The 15,192-nt window shown below is 41.9% G+C and overlaps 1 protein-coding gene across 1 annotated transcript; it reads right to left on the bottom strand.

Moving 5' to 3' along the window:
• Positions 1-4,341: 4,341 nt before the first annotated feature.
• LOC307032831 (fibronectin type III domain-containing protein 4-like) lies at positions 4,342-15,016 on the bottom strand (the record flags this gene model as incomplete). The annotated part of the gene is made up of 4 exons (XM_079671112.1): positions 4,342-5,158; positions 6,532-6,698; positions 14,173-14,262; positions 14,944-15,016. 4 exons carry the CDS (start codon positions 15,014-15,016, stop codon positions 5,117-5,119), a joined length of 372 nt encoding a protein of 123 aa, XP_079527238.1. The 3' UTR covers positions 4,342-5,116.
• Between the last annotated feature and the right edge of the window lie 176 nt (positions 15,017-15,192).

A 15,192-nucleotide genomic window follows, 5' to 3' on the forward strand; every position in this document is an offset into this window, starting at 1 on the left:
CCCTTGCGGAGAATGGCTGAACCGACGCAGCACACCAAACATTTAATTATAAGTATGTAGTGGCGTAAAACATGTGTTGGTAAATATGTTGCTTTGTTACATTTGTTATCACCAAAAATGTGTTCCGTGAAAGTAAAGCAAGTTCATAATTAGATAGACATCGTATTTTCGGTACAGTTTATGTTGAAATCGTTAGAGAGAGTGGCACACTTGTTATTGCCTGTTCCATTCTTGTTTGTTTTCCGAAGCCGTGGCTTGGAAGTATACTTGCTTCGTTTCTGAAGGAAGTGACTTGGAAGTATGCGACTACCAAGCCAGCATCCTCGCGATTGAGAAACAAGCTAAGGGTTTTTTATACATAAAAAATAAATTATATAAATGTATTTCTCTTGTGGGAGTTGTCCGTTATATTTTTACAAGTACTGAGGGGGGGGATATATATATCCAGTCTGATTGTGTTAAGTATGAGAGCACTCTCATAATAACGTGTTTGATTCTGAAATTGTATATATTTATATAAATATATGTGTGTGTATACAGTGGGGCAAAAAAGTATTTAGTCAGCGACCAATTGTGCAAGTTCTCCCACTTAAAAAGATGAGGCCTGTCATTTTCATCCTAGGTTTTTAATGAATTAATTGGTAAATTCCTCTGTAAAATAAGTATTTGGTCACCTACAAACAAACACGATTTCTGGCTCTCACAGACCTGTAACTTCTTCTTTAAGAGCCTCCTCTGTCCTCCACTTGTTAACTGTATTAATGGCACCTGTTTGAACTCGTTATCAGTATAAAAGACACCTGTCCACAACCTTAAACAGTCACACTGCAAACTCCACTATGGTCAAGACCAAAGAGCTGTCAAAGGACACCAGAAACAAAATGGTAGACCTGCACCAGGCTGGGAAGACTGAATCTGCAATAGGTAAGCAGCTTGGTGTGAAGAAATCTACTGTGGGAGCAATTATTAGAAAATGGAAGACATACAAGACCACTGATAATCTCCCTCGATCTGGGGCTCCACGCAAGATCTCACCCCGTGGGGTCAAAATGATCACAAGAACGGTGAGCACAAATCCCAGAACCACATGGGGGGACCTAGTCAGTGACCTGCAGAGAGCTGGGACCAAAGTAACAAAGGCTACCATCAGTAACACACTACGCCGCCAGGGACTCAAATACTGCAGTGCCAGACGTGTCCCCCTGCTTAAGCCAGTACATGTCCAGGCCCGTCTGAAGTTTGCTAGAGAGCATTTAGATGATCCAGAAGAGGATTGGGAGAATGTCATATGGTCAGATGAAACCAAAATATAACTTTTTGGTAAAAACTCAACTAGACGTGTTTGGAGGAGAAAGAATGTTTTGTTGCATCCAAAGAACACCATACCTACTGTGAAACATGGGGGTGGAAACATCATGCTTTGGGGCTGTTTTTCTGCAAAGGGACCAGGACGACTGATCCGTGTAAAGGAAAGAATGAATGGGGCCATGTATCGTGAGATTTTGAGTGACAACCTCCTTCCATCAGCAAGGACATTGAAGATGAAACGTGGCTGGGTCTTTCAGCATGACATTGAACCCAAACACACCGCCCGGGCAACGAAGGAGTGGCTTCGTAAGAAGCATTTCAAGGTCCTGGAGCGGCCTAGCCAGTCTCCAGATCTCAACCCCATAGAAAATCTTTGGAGGGAGTCAAAAGTCTGTGTTGCCCAGCGACAGCCCCAAAACATCACTGCTCTAGAGGAGATCTGCATGGAGGAATGAGCCAAAATACCAGCAACAGTGTGTGAAAACCTTGTGAAGACTTACAGAAAACGTTTGACCTCTGTCATTGCCAACAAAGGGTATATAACAAAGTATTGAGATGAACTTTTGTTATTGACCAAATACTTATTTTCGACCATCATTTGCAAATAAATTCTTTAAAAATCAGACAATGTGATTTTCTGGATTTTTTTCTTTCTCATTTTGTCTCTCATAGTTGAGGTATACCTAGGATGAACATTACAGGCCTCTCATCTTTTTAAGTGGGAGAACTTGCACAATTGGTTGCTGACAATACTTTTTTGCCCCACTGTATGTCCGCATCTGTAGCCTGTTATTGTCTCATTATACCGCACTGTCAATTAATTAAAAGTAAATATATAAGTGGTCATGAACACATCTGTCCATCAGACAGAGGGCTGCTGTGCCTCCTGTCATCATTAATGGACGTCTCTTTAAAATGAGCGCTCAGAGAAGAGGAGTTCTCATTTCTCTAACCGCCTGCTGCTTCCCCTCCTCTCTCCTCGGTTCCCCTCCTCAGTCCTCCGCTCGCATCTCCTGTGGGCGGGACTAAGTGTCGAGGATAGGAGTCGAGGAAAGGAGTCGAGGGGAAATTAGAGTATTGAGAAACCTGTCCAATATGGCGGACCATCTTACACATGCGCACTACAGATTGGGTAGTGACTGTCAACCGATAAATAATAAATAGAATAAGTGAGAAATGTATTTAAATTCTGTTAGACAGCAATCATACTGAATACATATTTACTGTATAAATGTGTGCAAAAATGTATGGCATATGGCTGTCTAACAGAAGTTAAATCCATTTCTCACTTATTCTGACAATGTACTTAACCCCAAATAAAAGAACCCAATAAAAAGAGTTGTTAAATAATAGTGAAGTCACGTTGTAATAACAATAACTCATCTCTCTTGAGTTTTATTTTTTAGCTTTGCCAAAAGCCACTGGCCGCTTCTCAATCGCGAGTACACATGCTGCAGAGCAACTATTTTAAGTATACTACGTCATAGAGTGGCGCAGAATGCTGGCATTTAAAGAGCATCTTGCAGGGGTTTTTTTCTTCTAAATTTATGCTTAAACTTGGTTGAAAATTACAATTAAAAAAAGTGAATGTAGGATTTGATATGTTTTACGAGACATAAGGGCAGGAATTCAGAGGGAAAGGAGCAATTTTGAGCTCTGCTCTTAAAAACGGCTTTTTTTTAAAGGTCATACGTCAAACGCGTCATATTACATCACGCAGGGGACACATCTCCGCTCTCTGACCGCGGGTATAGTTAGTAGTTGCGTTGAGTTGAGCGGTTGTGTTTTAGTGAGCTGGTATTTTTCGGTAGTTTTACATTGTATTTCACCATTTGTAATCATGGTGCAGTATTGTGTCTGTGCAGGTTGCACAAATACCAGCCTGTCAGGACATCGAGTCCACAGTAAAAAGGACCGGAGCTAGCGTTCGTTCCTGGGTGCGTTGTGCATCCACCTCCCTGCAGCACATACTCTCCACAGCTTTATCAGGAAACCGTATTACTTCTCTCCCCCCCCCCCCCTTCGCTGCTCTCTCTCTCTCCCCTCCGGTACACGGCACCGTAAGACATAGTGTGGAGTTGCATTAGGTAACGCTGTGGTGGCTGTACTGCTCCAGCTGTCTCCTTTGTGTTTGTTTGTTTCCCCCTGTCTGTGTTGTTTGTGTGTGCGTGGTGGCTGTCACTCCTGGCTCCCGGCTCAATCAAACCATTTACAACGGCATATCAACAGAGGCTCCACAACCTTTCTCCGCCAGATCGTCAAGTATCAGCCGTATCTCGCGTCTCTCCTCCGGTACACAGCACCTTAGTGTGGAGTTGCATTAGGTAACGCGAGATACGGCTGATACTTGTGCATTAGTTTCTGTTATGGATCAGTATCAACAGTCTTGCCAGTAACGTTACTATATTATCAATGCTACTTTAGTTATAGCCTGATATATGATAGCTAACTTCACAATGTTGTGATGTGACGTTAGCTAACATTCTGTAGCTAACGCCGGTCACTCACCAAGACAGCTGCCCAGTTCTCCACTGGTTCTCCTCACACCACAGCTCCATTTCTCTCCGATGGCCGTTATTTCTTCTAATCCTTGGCTGCTCCTGGTCTCTTGGACGCCTAGCAGGCTCATAATTATAAGGTTGTGGTCCGTCATATGCATTCGAATATTCATGTTAAACTTCTTCTGTGTCTTCTGTGTCGAAACTAGCATTGGGATCCATGTTTATTAATACGTTACACCGGCCGCTCTCCCCCTTGTTTCCCCCGTGTTACGTCACACGCGGGAGGTCACGTGCCGAGGCTTTTTTATGCGGAAGTGAACATTTCTTACAAAAACGACGCCAGATGTCACTTTAGTGTATAGTTCTGTATATTTTTTGGAAAATCTAGTGTATTCATCATTTTCCTACACATTTATTCACCGGTGTCTTTAACCTGGAAGTTGCTCTTTAACATGCATTTAACAGTCCTTCGGCGCCACTCGATAACGTATATACTTTAAATAGTTGCTCTGCAGCAGTTTTACTTGCGATTGAGAAACGGTCACTGTGTCAAGTTTCCTACTTGGGTTGCCGCCCGGAGTTGTCCAATATGGCGGACCATTCCGCACATCATTTAGTTACAAATATGTGATATATCTGAACAACCAAGTGGTCAAAAATCATTTTATTCATTTATTGGAAACATTTTCATGATCGCTTTTTTCGTTTATACATTTTAAGAATGGCGTTTATATTTTTTGAGGATGAGTTCTTATTTTATTTTATTTATTTGGGTCTACAACAGATGATACAAATGTATGTCAGTGAATGTGTACTAATGGTACTAATAGAGGCGGGGGGTGTTTGTGAAAACAACGGGGACAGAGCTGCTGTCAGACATCAGCTGTGCGGTGTCATCACAAATGGACGTCGCTTCACGTGACGCTCCGGAAGAAAGGACGTCCCATTGCTCTTAAAACTCATTTCCCTGCTTCTCATGGTTTCCTTGCGTCTCTCCATGCTTCCCTGGTGGGAGGGACTAAACGCAGGGAAACGACGCAAGTGAGGGAAGCAAGGATTCCATTTAATCGACTTGAGATGCAGCCCATGTGTTTCCACTTTGTTTCGATGTTGCAGTCTTGCCACAAGAGGGCAGTATTTGTCCATTTCCACCACAGGTTAATTTGCATTGAGTGCTTCTCACTTTCCCATACATTACAATACATTAGACTCTCAGGTCTATAAATCCTCTCTTTGTCAGGATAATCCCACTGGAGTTCCTCATGTCACACATCTTTGACTCCAGCCGTCCTCTGCTGTACAGGAAGTCAGACTCTAATGATGCTGATGGAGGAGGAGGCTCTGTGGAGCTGAAGAAAGAGAAAGGTGAGGGAGAGGGACATAAACACATGATTCATAAGCAGAAAAGGCCCCATACATGATCATAAATCTAAGTGTGGGGGTCATTTTCACATGCAGCGCGACATGGCTTTCATGCACTTTGTATATGATGCGTGTCAAAATATTTATGAGCCAATTGATGACCATGACATTTCAGAGGTTTACTTAAAGTTCTCCCTTAATTGCTTCAGGTTTAAGCAAAAAATAAATAGTTGTTATTGTTGGGAGGATGATGAGGCCCTCCTTGTTATCGAGGCCGCCTGACATAACATGAATCATGTTTTATTTTTGTTTTCCACTTATCTCAGCCCGAAGGCAACGAATGCCCAAACAGCAACCTTTTATTAGATTTTGCCTCTAAATCTAACATCTTTCTTAATTAACATGCGTCCTCACCACACAGTTCAAGCTGTATTCCCATTAGATTGAATTGATTATTAAATGAACCTTGATAGTCATTATAAACTCACTGTGAAGACACTTTATTTTTAATTGACGTGATTCAAATTAAATTCGAGGATAAATGCCAAAGATACCAAATAAATCAGACCGAGTTTTGGAGAAATGAGGGATAAAACAGTTATAAATCCTCGGCACATGGAGTCACAGGTTTGAGGGTAATCACTTTGAACATAATGTACCTGCACTAAAGAGATAGGACCAGCTGTAATAAATGCAAAGGTATGTAAGGTCAAATGTAAGAAAATTAAGGGTTAATAGCTTTTATTTCTCAAATGCAGCTGAAGTGATTAGAGGAAGAAGAAAAGTAGGCAGCACTAATACTTTGATTAAGTACTTTTTTAAACAAAATGTATGAACTAGGGAACTTTGAATGCATGATGAGTGGGATGTTTGACAAATCACACTAAAAATAATGATCTATCATCTCTTCTGAGCCTCGAGGTGTGTGTGTGTGTGTGTGTGTGTGGACCCCCGCAGCCCTCTTCTTTCCCTTTTGCTGTGTTGAATACCTTTCTGGGAGTCCACCTCTATTAAAACATTATTCACTGGTTTCAAGTGTTGCATGTATTATAAAACAAATTCTGACAACACCATTCATCCACTGCTTATTGATTTTTTTTAAAAGGTCATCTTAAGAGAACTGAGTGATTACTTTAACGGCATTATCTGACTTAACTCCAGTTTACCGTCTCATATTTCTCATACGGCTCATTTTTTACTGATTATACCAACAAAGTGGCGGCACTTGTTGCTAGGAGATCTCTGATACAAAGGCTCTTCAGGGGTAACAGAATAACTCCTGGCAGCCGGGAATCATCATCCATGATGCAGATATGTGAATTGAAAGAGAAGCAGATGACAAGTTGAAGAAGTGAGTCACCCTGCTGCTGTGCACGGCTCCGTTGTGGTAGATCGGCGAGCTGCCGGCCGAGGGGTTGTAGTAGGGCGGGGGGGCTCGCACCAGCGGCCTTTTGGCTTTGTCTCTGCTGCTGCTGGAGTCGTTGTCTTTGATAATATCGTACTGTCTGCAGAAAAGGGCGATGACGGCTGGGGGGGAGGATAAAGAAGACGCGGGGAAAGAAGAAAGTATAAAAACGTTAATCAAACATGACCTGTCAATAACATTCTGATCTACACCTTGGCAAACAGCTATTTGGGGGCTAACTAACTAAATGTAATGTCTCAGGTAATGTCTTTCATTCTCTTGCTTTGTCAGCATACAGTCCCAGCATTTGATGGACTACAAACAGCTTATTTTTATGTTTAGAGGAATTATTACTCTTTCTTTCCAAAAATAATCATTAGGTAATAGTTCGAAATGAGCCTCAAATCAACAACACTACAGAAGCAAAATCCTGCTATTAGATTCATCTTAGGTATTCTTTGGTATGTCATATCGATTCAAAACACGATCAAATGTATGCCCGGGTGTGAATAGCACTATGGATACCTGGGTGCATGTGTCTCTGCCATGCTACAGCCTGGACAGTGCAAATAGCATTGTTCACTATAGTTACCTGGTTACTAAAAGCATTGATAACTATAGTTACCCGCTTATAAATAGCATTGTTCACTAGTTACAAATAGCATTGTTCAAAGTCAAAGTCAATTTTATTGTCAAGAATTCCACATGTGTTATACATACAGAAAATTCGAAATACCGTTTCTCGCAGTCCCACTGTGTGACATACATATAACAAGTTACAAAGAATGACTTTGAAGATAAAAGAGGTATAAAAACTAAGCAATAAGTAGTAATAAGTACGTATAAGTACTAGGTAATACATATATTTAAAACATAGGCAATAGAAACATGAATGTGACATTAGTGCAAGTATTCCTTAGAGCAAAAATAAAAATGATGTTTGAAGTACAGTTGCAGTGCAGTAGCAGCGGAGATGAGTAGAAAAGTGACTGGTGCTGGATGAGGGAAGGTTGTGTGCAGGGTGGAGAGGTCAGGGGAGAGAAGGTGTAGTATCAGGCATGATAGGGTAGGAAGGTGTTAGGTGCATCGGTGATTAATAAACGAGAGCAAGTCAAGTTGACTTGCCAGAGATAGTGCGCTCAGACAATGGACCACAGTTTGCATACGAGCCGTTCAGGAAGTTTGCCCAGGACTGGAACTTCAGTCATGTGACATCCAGTCCCCACTTCCCTCAGAGCAATGGAGAAGCGGAGCGGGCTGTGAGGACAATCAAAGGTCTCCTTAAGAAATCAAGTGATCCATATCTTGCCCTCATGGCCTACCGTGCTACTCCTCTGGCAAATGGATACAGTCCCACAGAGCTTCTCACGGGGAGGAAGATAAGGACACTCGTTCCTGTCATTCCATCACACCTCAACCCAGGATGTGCTGATATGATAAAGTTGAAATTGACAGAAAAAAGTTACAGACAAAAACAGAGACAAAACTATGATCGCAGACACAGAGCACATGATATGCTGCACCTGCAACCCGGCGAACATGTGGATCAAAGATACACATGAGAAGGGCACAGTGGTGTCAACAGCAGGCACACCCAGGTCTCACATCGTTGAGGGGACACCGTCCGAATGCACTCCTGCCACACCAGAGGTCCAGCATGACTGGAGTCAGCAAAGCACAGTGTGTGAGAGACGTTCTCCTGCCAGAGTCAGGGCGCCTCCTGCACATCTAAAATACTTTGTGCGTTCATAGCCAGGAAACTGAGTGGTCAATGGGGCAGAATAATCCCCACACTCAGCTGGAGGGTTCAGGTAGTCCACCCCATCCCTCCATAGTTAAAACTAAATAAATGAATAAAAAGAAGTACAGCAGTTGAATGTTTTAATAAGAATTCTGCAGTTAGACAGAACTATATGCTGTTAAAGTGTTTCATATTTTGCACTATGTTAAGACCTAGAAAAAGCCTTTAGTGTCTTTAATAATATCCATCTTGGTAAACTTGAGATGTAATGCTGTTATACGTGTATTGTTCATTAGAATGAATACAAGTTAAGAAATGGTTTAATATCAGCTTCAGAGGCTTGTGTTGTCCACACACATCCTCTCCACAGGTAAGGTCTCCTATCTAGAAAGGGGGATGTAGTATCAGGCATAATAGGGTAGGAACCTTTATGATGTAACGTGTTGCATCGGTGATTAATAAACGAGAGCAAGTCAACCTACACGTTGGTCCAATCCTTTCCTATACAAGAGCCTCTAAGTTATAGTGAACACTTGAACAGAAGGGAGAGATGTCAGAGGGAGAGGAGAGAGTTCAGCATCCTGACTGCCTGGTGGAAGAAGCTGTTCCTGTGAGGATCTGCAGTACTTCCTCCTTCTTTCCCCCCTGTTTGTCTGTGTGTCTGTCTCCCTGGCTGGGCGTGGCTACCTACATTCCGATTCCCGCCAACTCACCTCCTCAGCTGCTGGTCATCTCACTGATTGCCACCACTCACCTGCACCTGCTTAAAACCCTGGTTCCCATCTTCAGACTTCGCCAGTTCTTCGTTTAATCTTTAGTGGTAAACTATCGTCCAGGCCTACTAGTGGTTTTTCCTAGTGACTTTTTGATGCTCCTAGTGAAAGGAGATTATTTCCTAATCCTGCTTGTTTTTCCTGTTCCAGATCCACACACTCCAGCCTCTCTGCCTGCCACGTCCAGCCTCCCCTCCTGGTCAGCCCAGCTCCACGTCTTCCCTCTACGTTCTCTTCGTCAACTCCTTGTCGTGGACAAAATAAAGCCTTTTTGACACTTCACCACTGTCTCAATTTTAGTGCTTGCATAGCGGGTTCTCATCTCCAGTCACTTCTCGGGAATCCTAACAGTTCCTCAGCCAAGTGGAGCTCGAGCGGAGGCTGCAGAACCTTCTCCCTGAAGGCAGGAGGCTGAAGAGGCAGTTGGAGGGGTAGGTGGAGCACCCACAATCAGGGCCGTGGGAAGTAGGGGTGCTGAGGGTGCTGCAGCACCCCCTGGTGGAGGACAGGGGATCTGCACTTCCACAAGATTAAATACAAATATAATTAAAAAAAAAAGGAATTTTCAGCCTTGACGTAACAACATTCATAATTAAGTAAAGATAACACCCTTTTCACCCCGGTTACATTTTCCATTTGCCCCGTACGATGGGCGCTGTAAGTGATGAAAGTGGGGGATGTTGGCTTATCAGGCGCCCGCAGCTCACAGCCAGTGTGAGAGAGAGATAGATAGATAGAGAGAGGGGGTGCACCGGTACCGGCGGGGAATGTTGTTAGCTTCTGCTGCGCTAACAGATATAAGAAGCTCTTTCTACAATAATGTGGAGGGAGAGTTCTGTCCTGTCAGACTGAGAGGCTCAGTGAGGTAAAGGACTCTTGAGTGTTTAGATATTTCACTTTAGTCTAAGTTATCTCAGTGGGTCTCAAACGTTTTGATCACAATTTATGCAAACAAATATTTCCAAGGCACTCCCTTATAATTATTAGGATAAATAAAAACAGGTTTGAAATCATTCCAATGTATACTATAGGACAGTAAACCAAAAATATCGTTTAAAACTGGAGAGATTTAAAAATATGCATAAATAAATCAATGTTAACTGATCAAATAAGATATAAATGAACCACAAAAATAAAACAAGTTAGCCTACATTTATTTGTTATTGGCTATGGTAGGTTATCGGTTATGTTCACATAGTTATTTGATTATTAAAAGGCAAACCGATCTTTTTCATATGGGTGTTTAGAGTTGTATCCCCTAGATCAGTCTCTAGTAATTGGGCGCTCAAAGTGCACCAGATTGAAGCATTTTACTTTAAAATGTTAAAAACAATCTTCCCGGGGGGGCACCCCCGGACCCCCCTAGAGGATGTGAATTCCACCCCCCAATTAAAACATGTTCAATGTTCATGCAATACTAAATAGTATACATTTGAAGCCTTTTTATATAAGCTGTCCAGCATGTCAATATGTTTCTCTGTTTGTAGCTTTTGTAGAGTTTTTTCATTGCCAGCTAAAATCTTGCCTATAGGGCAGCAAATTGGTCAAAACCGGCCCTGGTGTCATCCCCACAGCACCCCCCATTTGAAACATGTTCCCACGGCTATGCCCACAATCCGTGTTGGGTGTAGTAACGCGTTACAAAAGTAACGTAGTTACAGTAATGTATTACATTACTAATGAAATGTGGGTAATGTACCCGTTACAACTCATTTTAGCCTGGAATGAAGTGGTGTTTTGTTTTTTAAGAATTCACTAACGTCGCAAGACATTCCGACACCAGAGAAAAATTGTGCCGGTAGATTAGTAAACCTGGTGTTTACGTAATCAGTCGCTGCCCATTATCCCGCTTATTACATGGCCAGCTACTAAACAAACTAAGGAATCTAATCCGTTCCACGGCGCACCAAGGGCTGGAACTGCGACAACAACAACTTTACGGTAGCACTGTCCAACTCTGTTCACAGTTTCTGATCCACTAACAAGTCCTTAAACACTGCAGAGCCCCTACCGTGTTCCTCTTAGTGTTGACTTCTTGTCTGTCTTCTTCTGTTCATTTATCTGATGTCCAGCACTCCGTCTTTTACCCTCTTTTAATTTCTCTTCTCTTGATCCTGGAATTGACCAATCAGAATCGAGTATTCAACTAAGCCTTGTAATAAAAGTTGTTAGTAGCCTTAAGGGTATACACAGTTGCTGCACTAAGCTACACTTTTGCATTTAAAATACCTAGCCATTATTTTGGTGAAAGTAACTCAAAAGTAATATAGAAGTAGTGTAACTCATTATATTTCAGGGACAGTAATATTGTAATGTAACTTATTACTTAAAAAATAAGTCATAATGTATTACATTTTGGAAGTAACTTGCCCAACACTGCCCACAATGCTGAGTGCTTTGCGGGTGAGGCGGTTGTTATAAATGTGCTGTAGTGATCGTGAGGCACCGATGATCCTCTGGGCAGAGTTCACAATCCGCTGCAGGCTCTTGCGGTTTGAGAGGGAGCAGCTTCCAAACCACAGCGTGATGCAGCTGCTGAGGGTGCTCTCAGCGGCGCCTCGGTAGAAAGACAGCATGATGGGGGGTGGTGCTCCGGCTCGTTTGAGCTTCCGGATGAAGTACAGGCGCTGCTGGGCCTTCTTTGCTAGTGCGCTGGTGTTGTCAGGTGAGGTCATCTGTGATGGTCACACAATTTGGTGCTGCTCACCTGCTCCACAGCGGTTACAAATAGCATTGTTCACTATAGTTACCCGATTATAAATAGCATTGTTCACTATAGTTACCCGGTTACAAATAGCATTGTTCACTATAGTTACCCGATTATAAATAGCATTGTTCACTGTAGTTACCCGGTTATAAATAGCATTGTTCACTATAGTTACCCAATTACAAATAGCATTGTTCACTATAGTTACCCGGTTACAAATAGCATTGTTCACTATAGTTACCCGGTTACAAATAGCATTGTTCACTATAGTTACCCGGTTACAAATAGCATTGTTCACTATAGTTACCCGGTTACAAATAGCATTGTTCACTATAGTTACCCGGTTACAAATAGCATTGTTCACTATAGTTACCCGGTTACAAATAGCATTGTTCACTATAGTTACCCGGTTACAAATAACATTGTTCACTATAGTTACCCGGTTACAAATAGCATTGTTCACTGTAGTTACCCGGTTATAAATAGCATTGTTCACTGTAGTTACCCGGTTATAAATAGCATTGTTCACTATAGTTACCCGGTTACAAATAGCATTGTTCACTATAGTTACCCGGTTACAAATAGCATTGTTCACTATATTTACCCGGTTACAAATAGAATTCTTCACTATAGTTACCCGGTTACAAATAGCATTGTTCACTATAGTTACCCGGTTACAAATAGCATTGTTCACTATAGTTACCCGGTTTCAAATAGCATTGTTCAGAATAGTTACCCGGTTACAAATAGCATTGCTCACTATAGTTACCCGGTTACAAATAGCATTGCTCACTATAGTTAACTGGTTACAAATAGCATTGTTCACTATAGTCGCCCGGTTACAAATAGCATTGTTCAATATAGTTGCCCGGTTACAAATAGCATTGTTCACCAGAGTGGTGCAGTGACGAGTCCTAAAACCCGGAAGTGAGTTAGCATTTTACCACTACTGGTTCCCTCGTCTCAGATTCAATGGGATTTCTCTATAGGATTTTGGAAAATAGCTCAAAATAAGGTCTGTGGTTGACACAAATTTAAGAAACGGATCACATTTTGTTCTACAACATTGAATACATCAGCAGTGACCCGCTGGTGATTTTTGAGTTGTTCACGTATCTGAAAAATGATGGTTGTTAACAAGTGGCTGAATAGGACTACAGAAGTTGTCGAGCACGTTGTACGTCATTACACCGAACACATACACACTCCCGCTAAATTTGTTTGCCCTGTTCTGCTTGAAAGCAAGTACCTGCCTCCTGCAAACTGTTAAAACAAACGCTTCAACTTGTACAATTTTTAATCTGTATTTTTGAATACCGATCTTAAGTTGGCGTTACGCTGAAGCATACTTGCCAACCCTCCCGATTTTCGCGGAAGACTCCCAATTTCATTGCCCTCTCCCGGTTTCCTCCCGGGGTCATATTTCTCCCGCATTTCTCCCGATTTCTGACAAAATCTGATTTACTCAGGACTGTTTCCACTTGGACTTTAATACAGCTACACCATTGTTTGGTTTCCATGGTAGCGCGTGTCTTTAATAGCGCGCAACTGAAAGTCTGAGAGGGTGAGGAAGATATTCACAGTAAACAGAACAAGAATCGACAACTCGACCCTCTGCTCACTCCTCACCTGTAAAATACAGCTCCAGCCCACACATATGCTCCATGGTGCACTTACAACTATAATAAGCATGTTAATGTTAATCTAATACAGCTCCGGCCATCCAATAGCGCCCCCCGCGGAGGTTTTGGAAATGCTCCCGATTTCTGAGGTCTCGAGGTTGGCAAGTATGCGTTGAAGTCATGCGACCCGGCTGTAGTTCGTTTATAGCATTACATTTAGCTGCTGACGATTAGTTTTATGATTAGAAAAATATAAAATTAGGGTAGACATATGGATATTATCCGGCTGAACAAAACTTGTATTTATCAAACAGGTTAGTTTTCCAAGGACCTTATTTCGAGCTATTTTCCAAAATCCTATGGAGAAATCCCATTGCTTTTTTGTCTAAGCCAGGAACCCATGCGCAGCTTACTTCCAGGTAAATACGTCATCCCTGCACCAATCTATAGTTACCTGGTTACAAATAGCATTGTTCACTATAGTTACAAATAGCATTGTTCACTATAGGCACCTGGGTTTAAATAGCTTCTTTTTTTTTACTATATTCACCCGGGCGCAATAAGTATTTTCATTATAGTTACCTTAAATTATATAATAGTCCTTGGGGCCATTCTGTAAGAACATTTTCTTGATTATTCTTACAAGGTTTCAATTGTCAACGAGTATTTTCACAGGTTGGAATGAGTACTTTTACTGCAGAAGAGGATATGTGTACTTCCTCCAGCACTGGTAAACAGAGAGATAAAGCTGACCTGCCCACAGCAGCAGCACGGTGGTGACGATGAGCAGCTCTCCGGTCTGAAGGTGAGTCGTCATACCCAGCCCCTCCATCGCAGGTTCATCTGAGGACACACACAGGTTCACATTCACATGCTTTATCAACAAGGACAAAAAGAGGAGGGGAGCTTCAGAGATGGACTATAACAGCTAAAAAACAAACAATATAAATACAAATGGCCGTTAATACGAAGGAAATTATGCTGATGTAAATAAAAAAAGGAAAATGTAAAAGTGAGAGTTACAAGACAAAACTGTTTTCAGTCTGTATATTTATCTTAGCTAAGCCAACTGACGGTATCTTTAAATGTAAAGCATTCACTGGTATCAATCTTCTCATTCAATTCTCAGCCAGATCCTCAAAAAGCATCAAACTTTTGCTGTGAAAATGTGTTATTTCTTGTCCAGGTCAAGGGGATTGTTGTCATATTATTATTTTTTGTGTAATTAAGAGAGGGGAAGTATTTGATTGATTAAGGTGTTGTTTTTGGATGTTTAACTTTAACCGTTGATTATTTTATGTCTATTGTTAGAAATTAAAATCAATGTTTTGATGGCATAATGTGGCTTGTCTGGCAACAATGGTACAGGATACCTCACCTGATGGATCAGTAACTGTACAGTAACCAAGGCTCTGAAGGGACTCACTACTTTGAGCATGGAGTTAGCAGACAACAGTGGGATAGAGAAGAACCCCCTCGGGGGTTTCTTAGATGGTTGGCTGGGGAAGTACAAGGATTTCTTACTGAATGGACTGATGTCTGTCTCAGGTGTGATCGTGATATTGGCACTTTGTTGTTGTTGTTTCTCGACCTGCATCCGCACTTCAGCAAACCGACTGATTAATGCGGCCCTCAACCAGGAATACGCTAGGGGTCATTATCTCATGGGGGGACAGTTTCCAATGCTAGCAGAACAGGACGATCCACCCCCGTATACAGATGTTGATGAAAATGATTAGTTAGTTTAAATGATATGGATGTTCAGAGATGAAA

The sequence above is a fragment of the Notothenia rossii genome (assembly GCF_949606895.1).
Source record: "Notothenia rossii genome assembly, chromosome: 3".
In the NCBI taxonomy this organism is placed as follows: domain Eukaryota; kingdom Metazoa; phylum Chordata; class Actinopteri; order Perciformes; family Nototheniidae; genus Notothenia; species Notothenia rossii.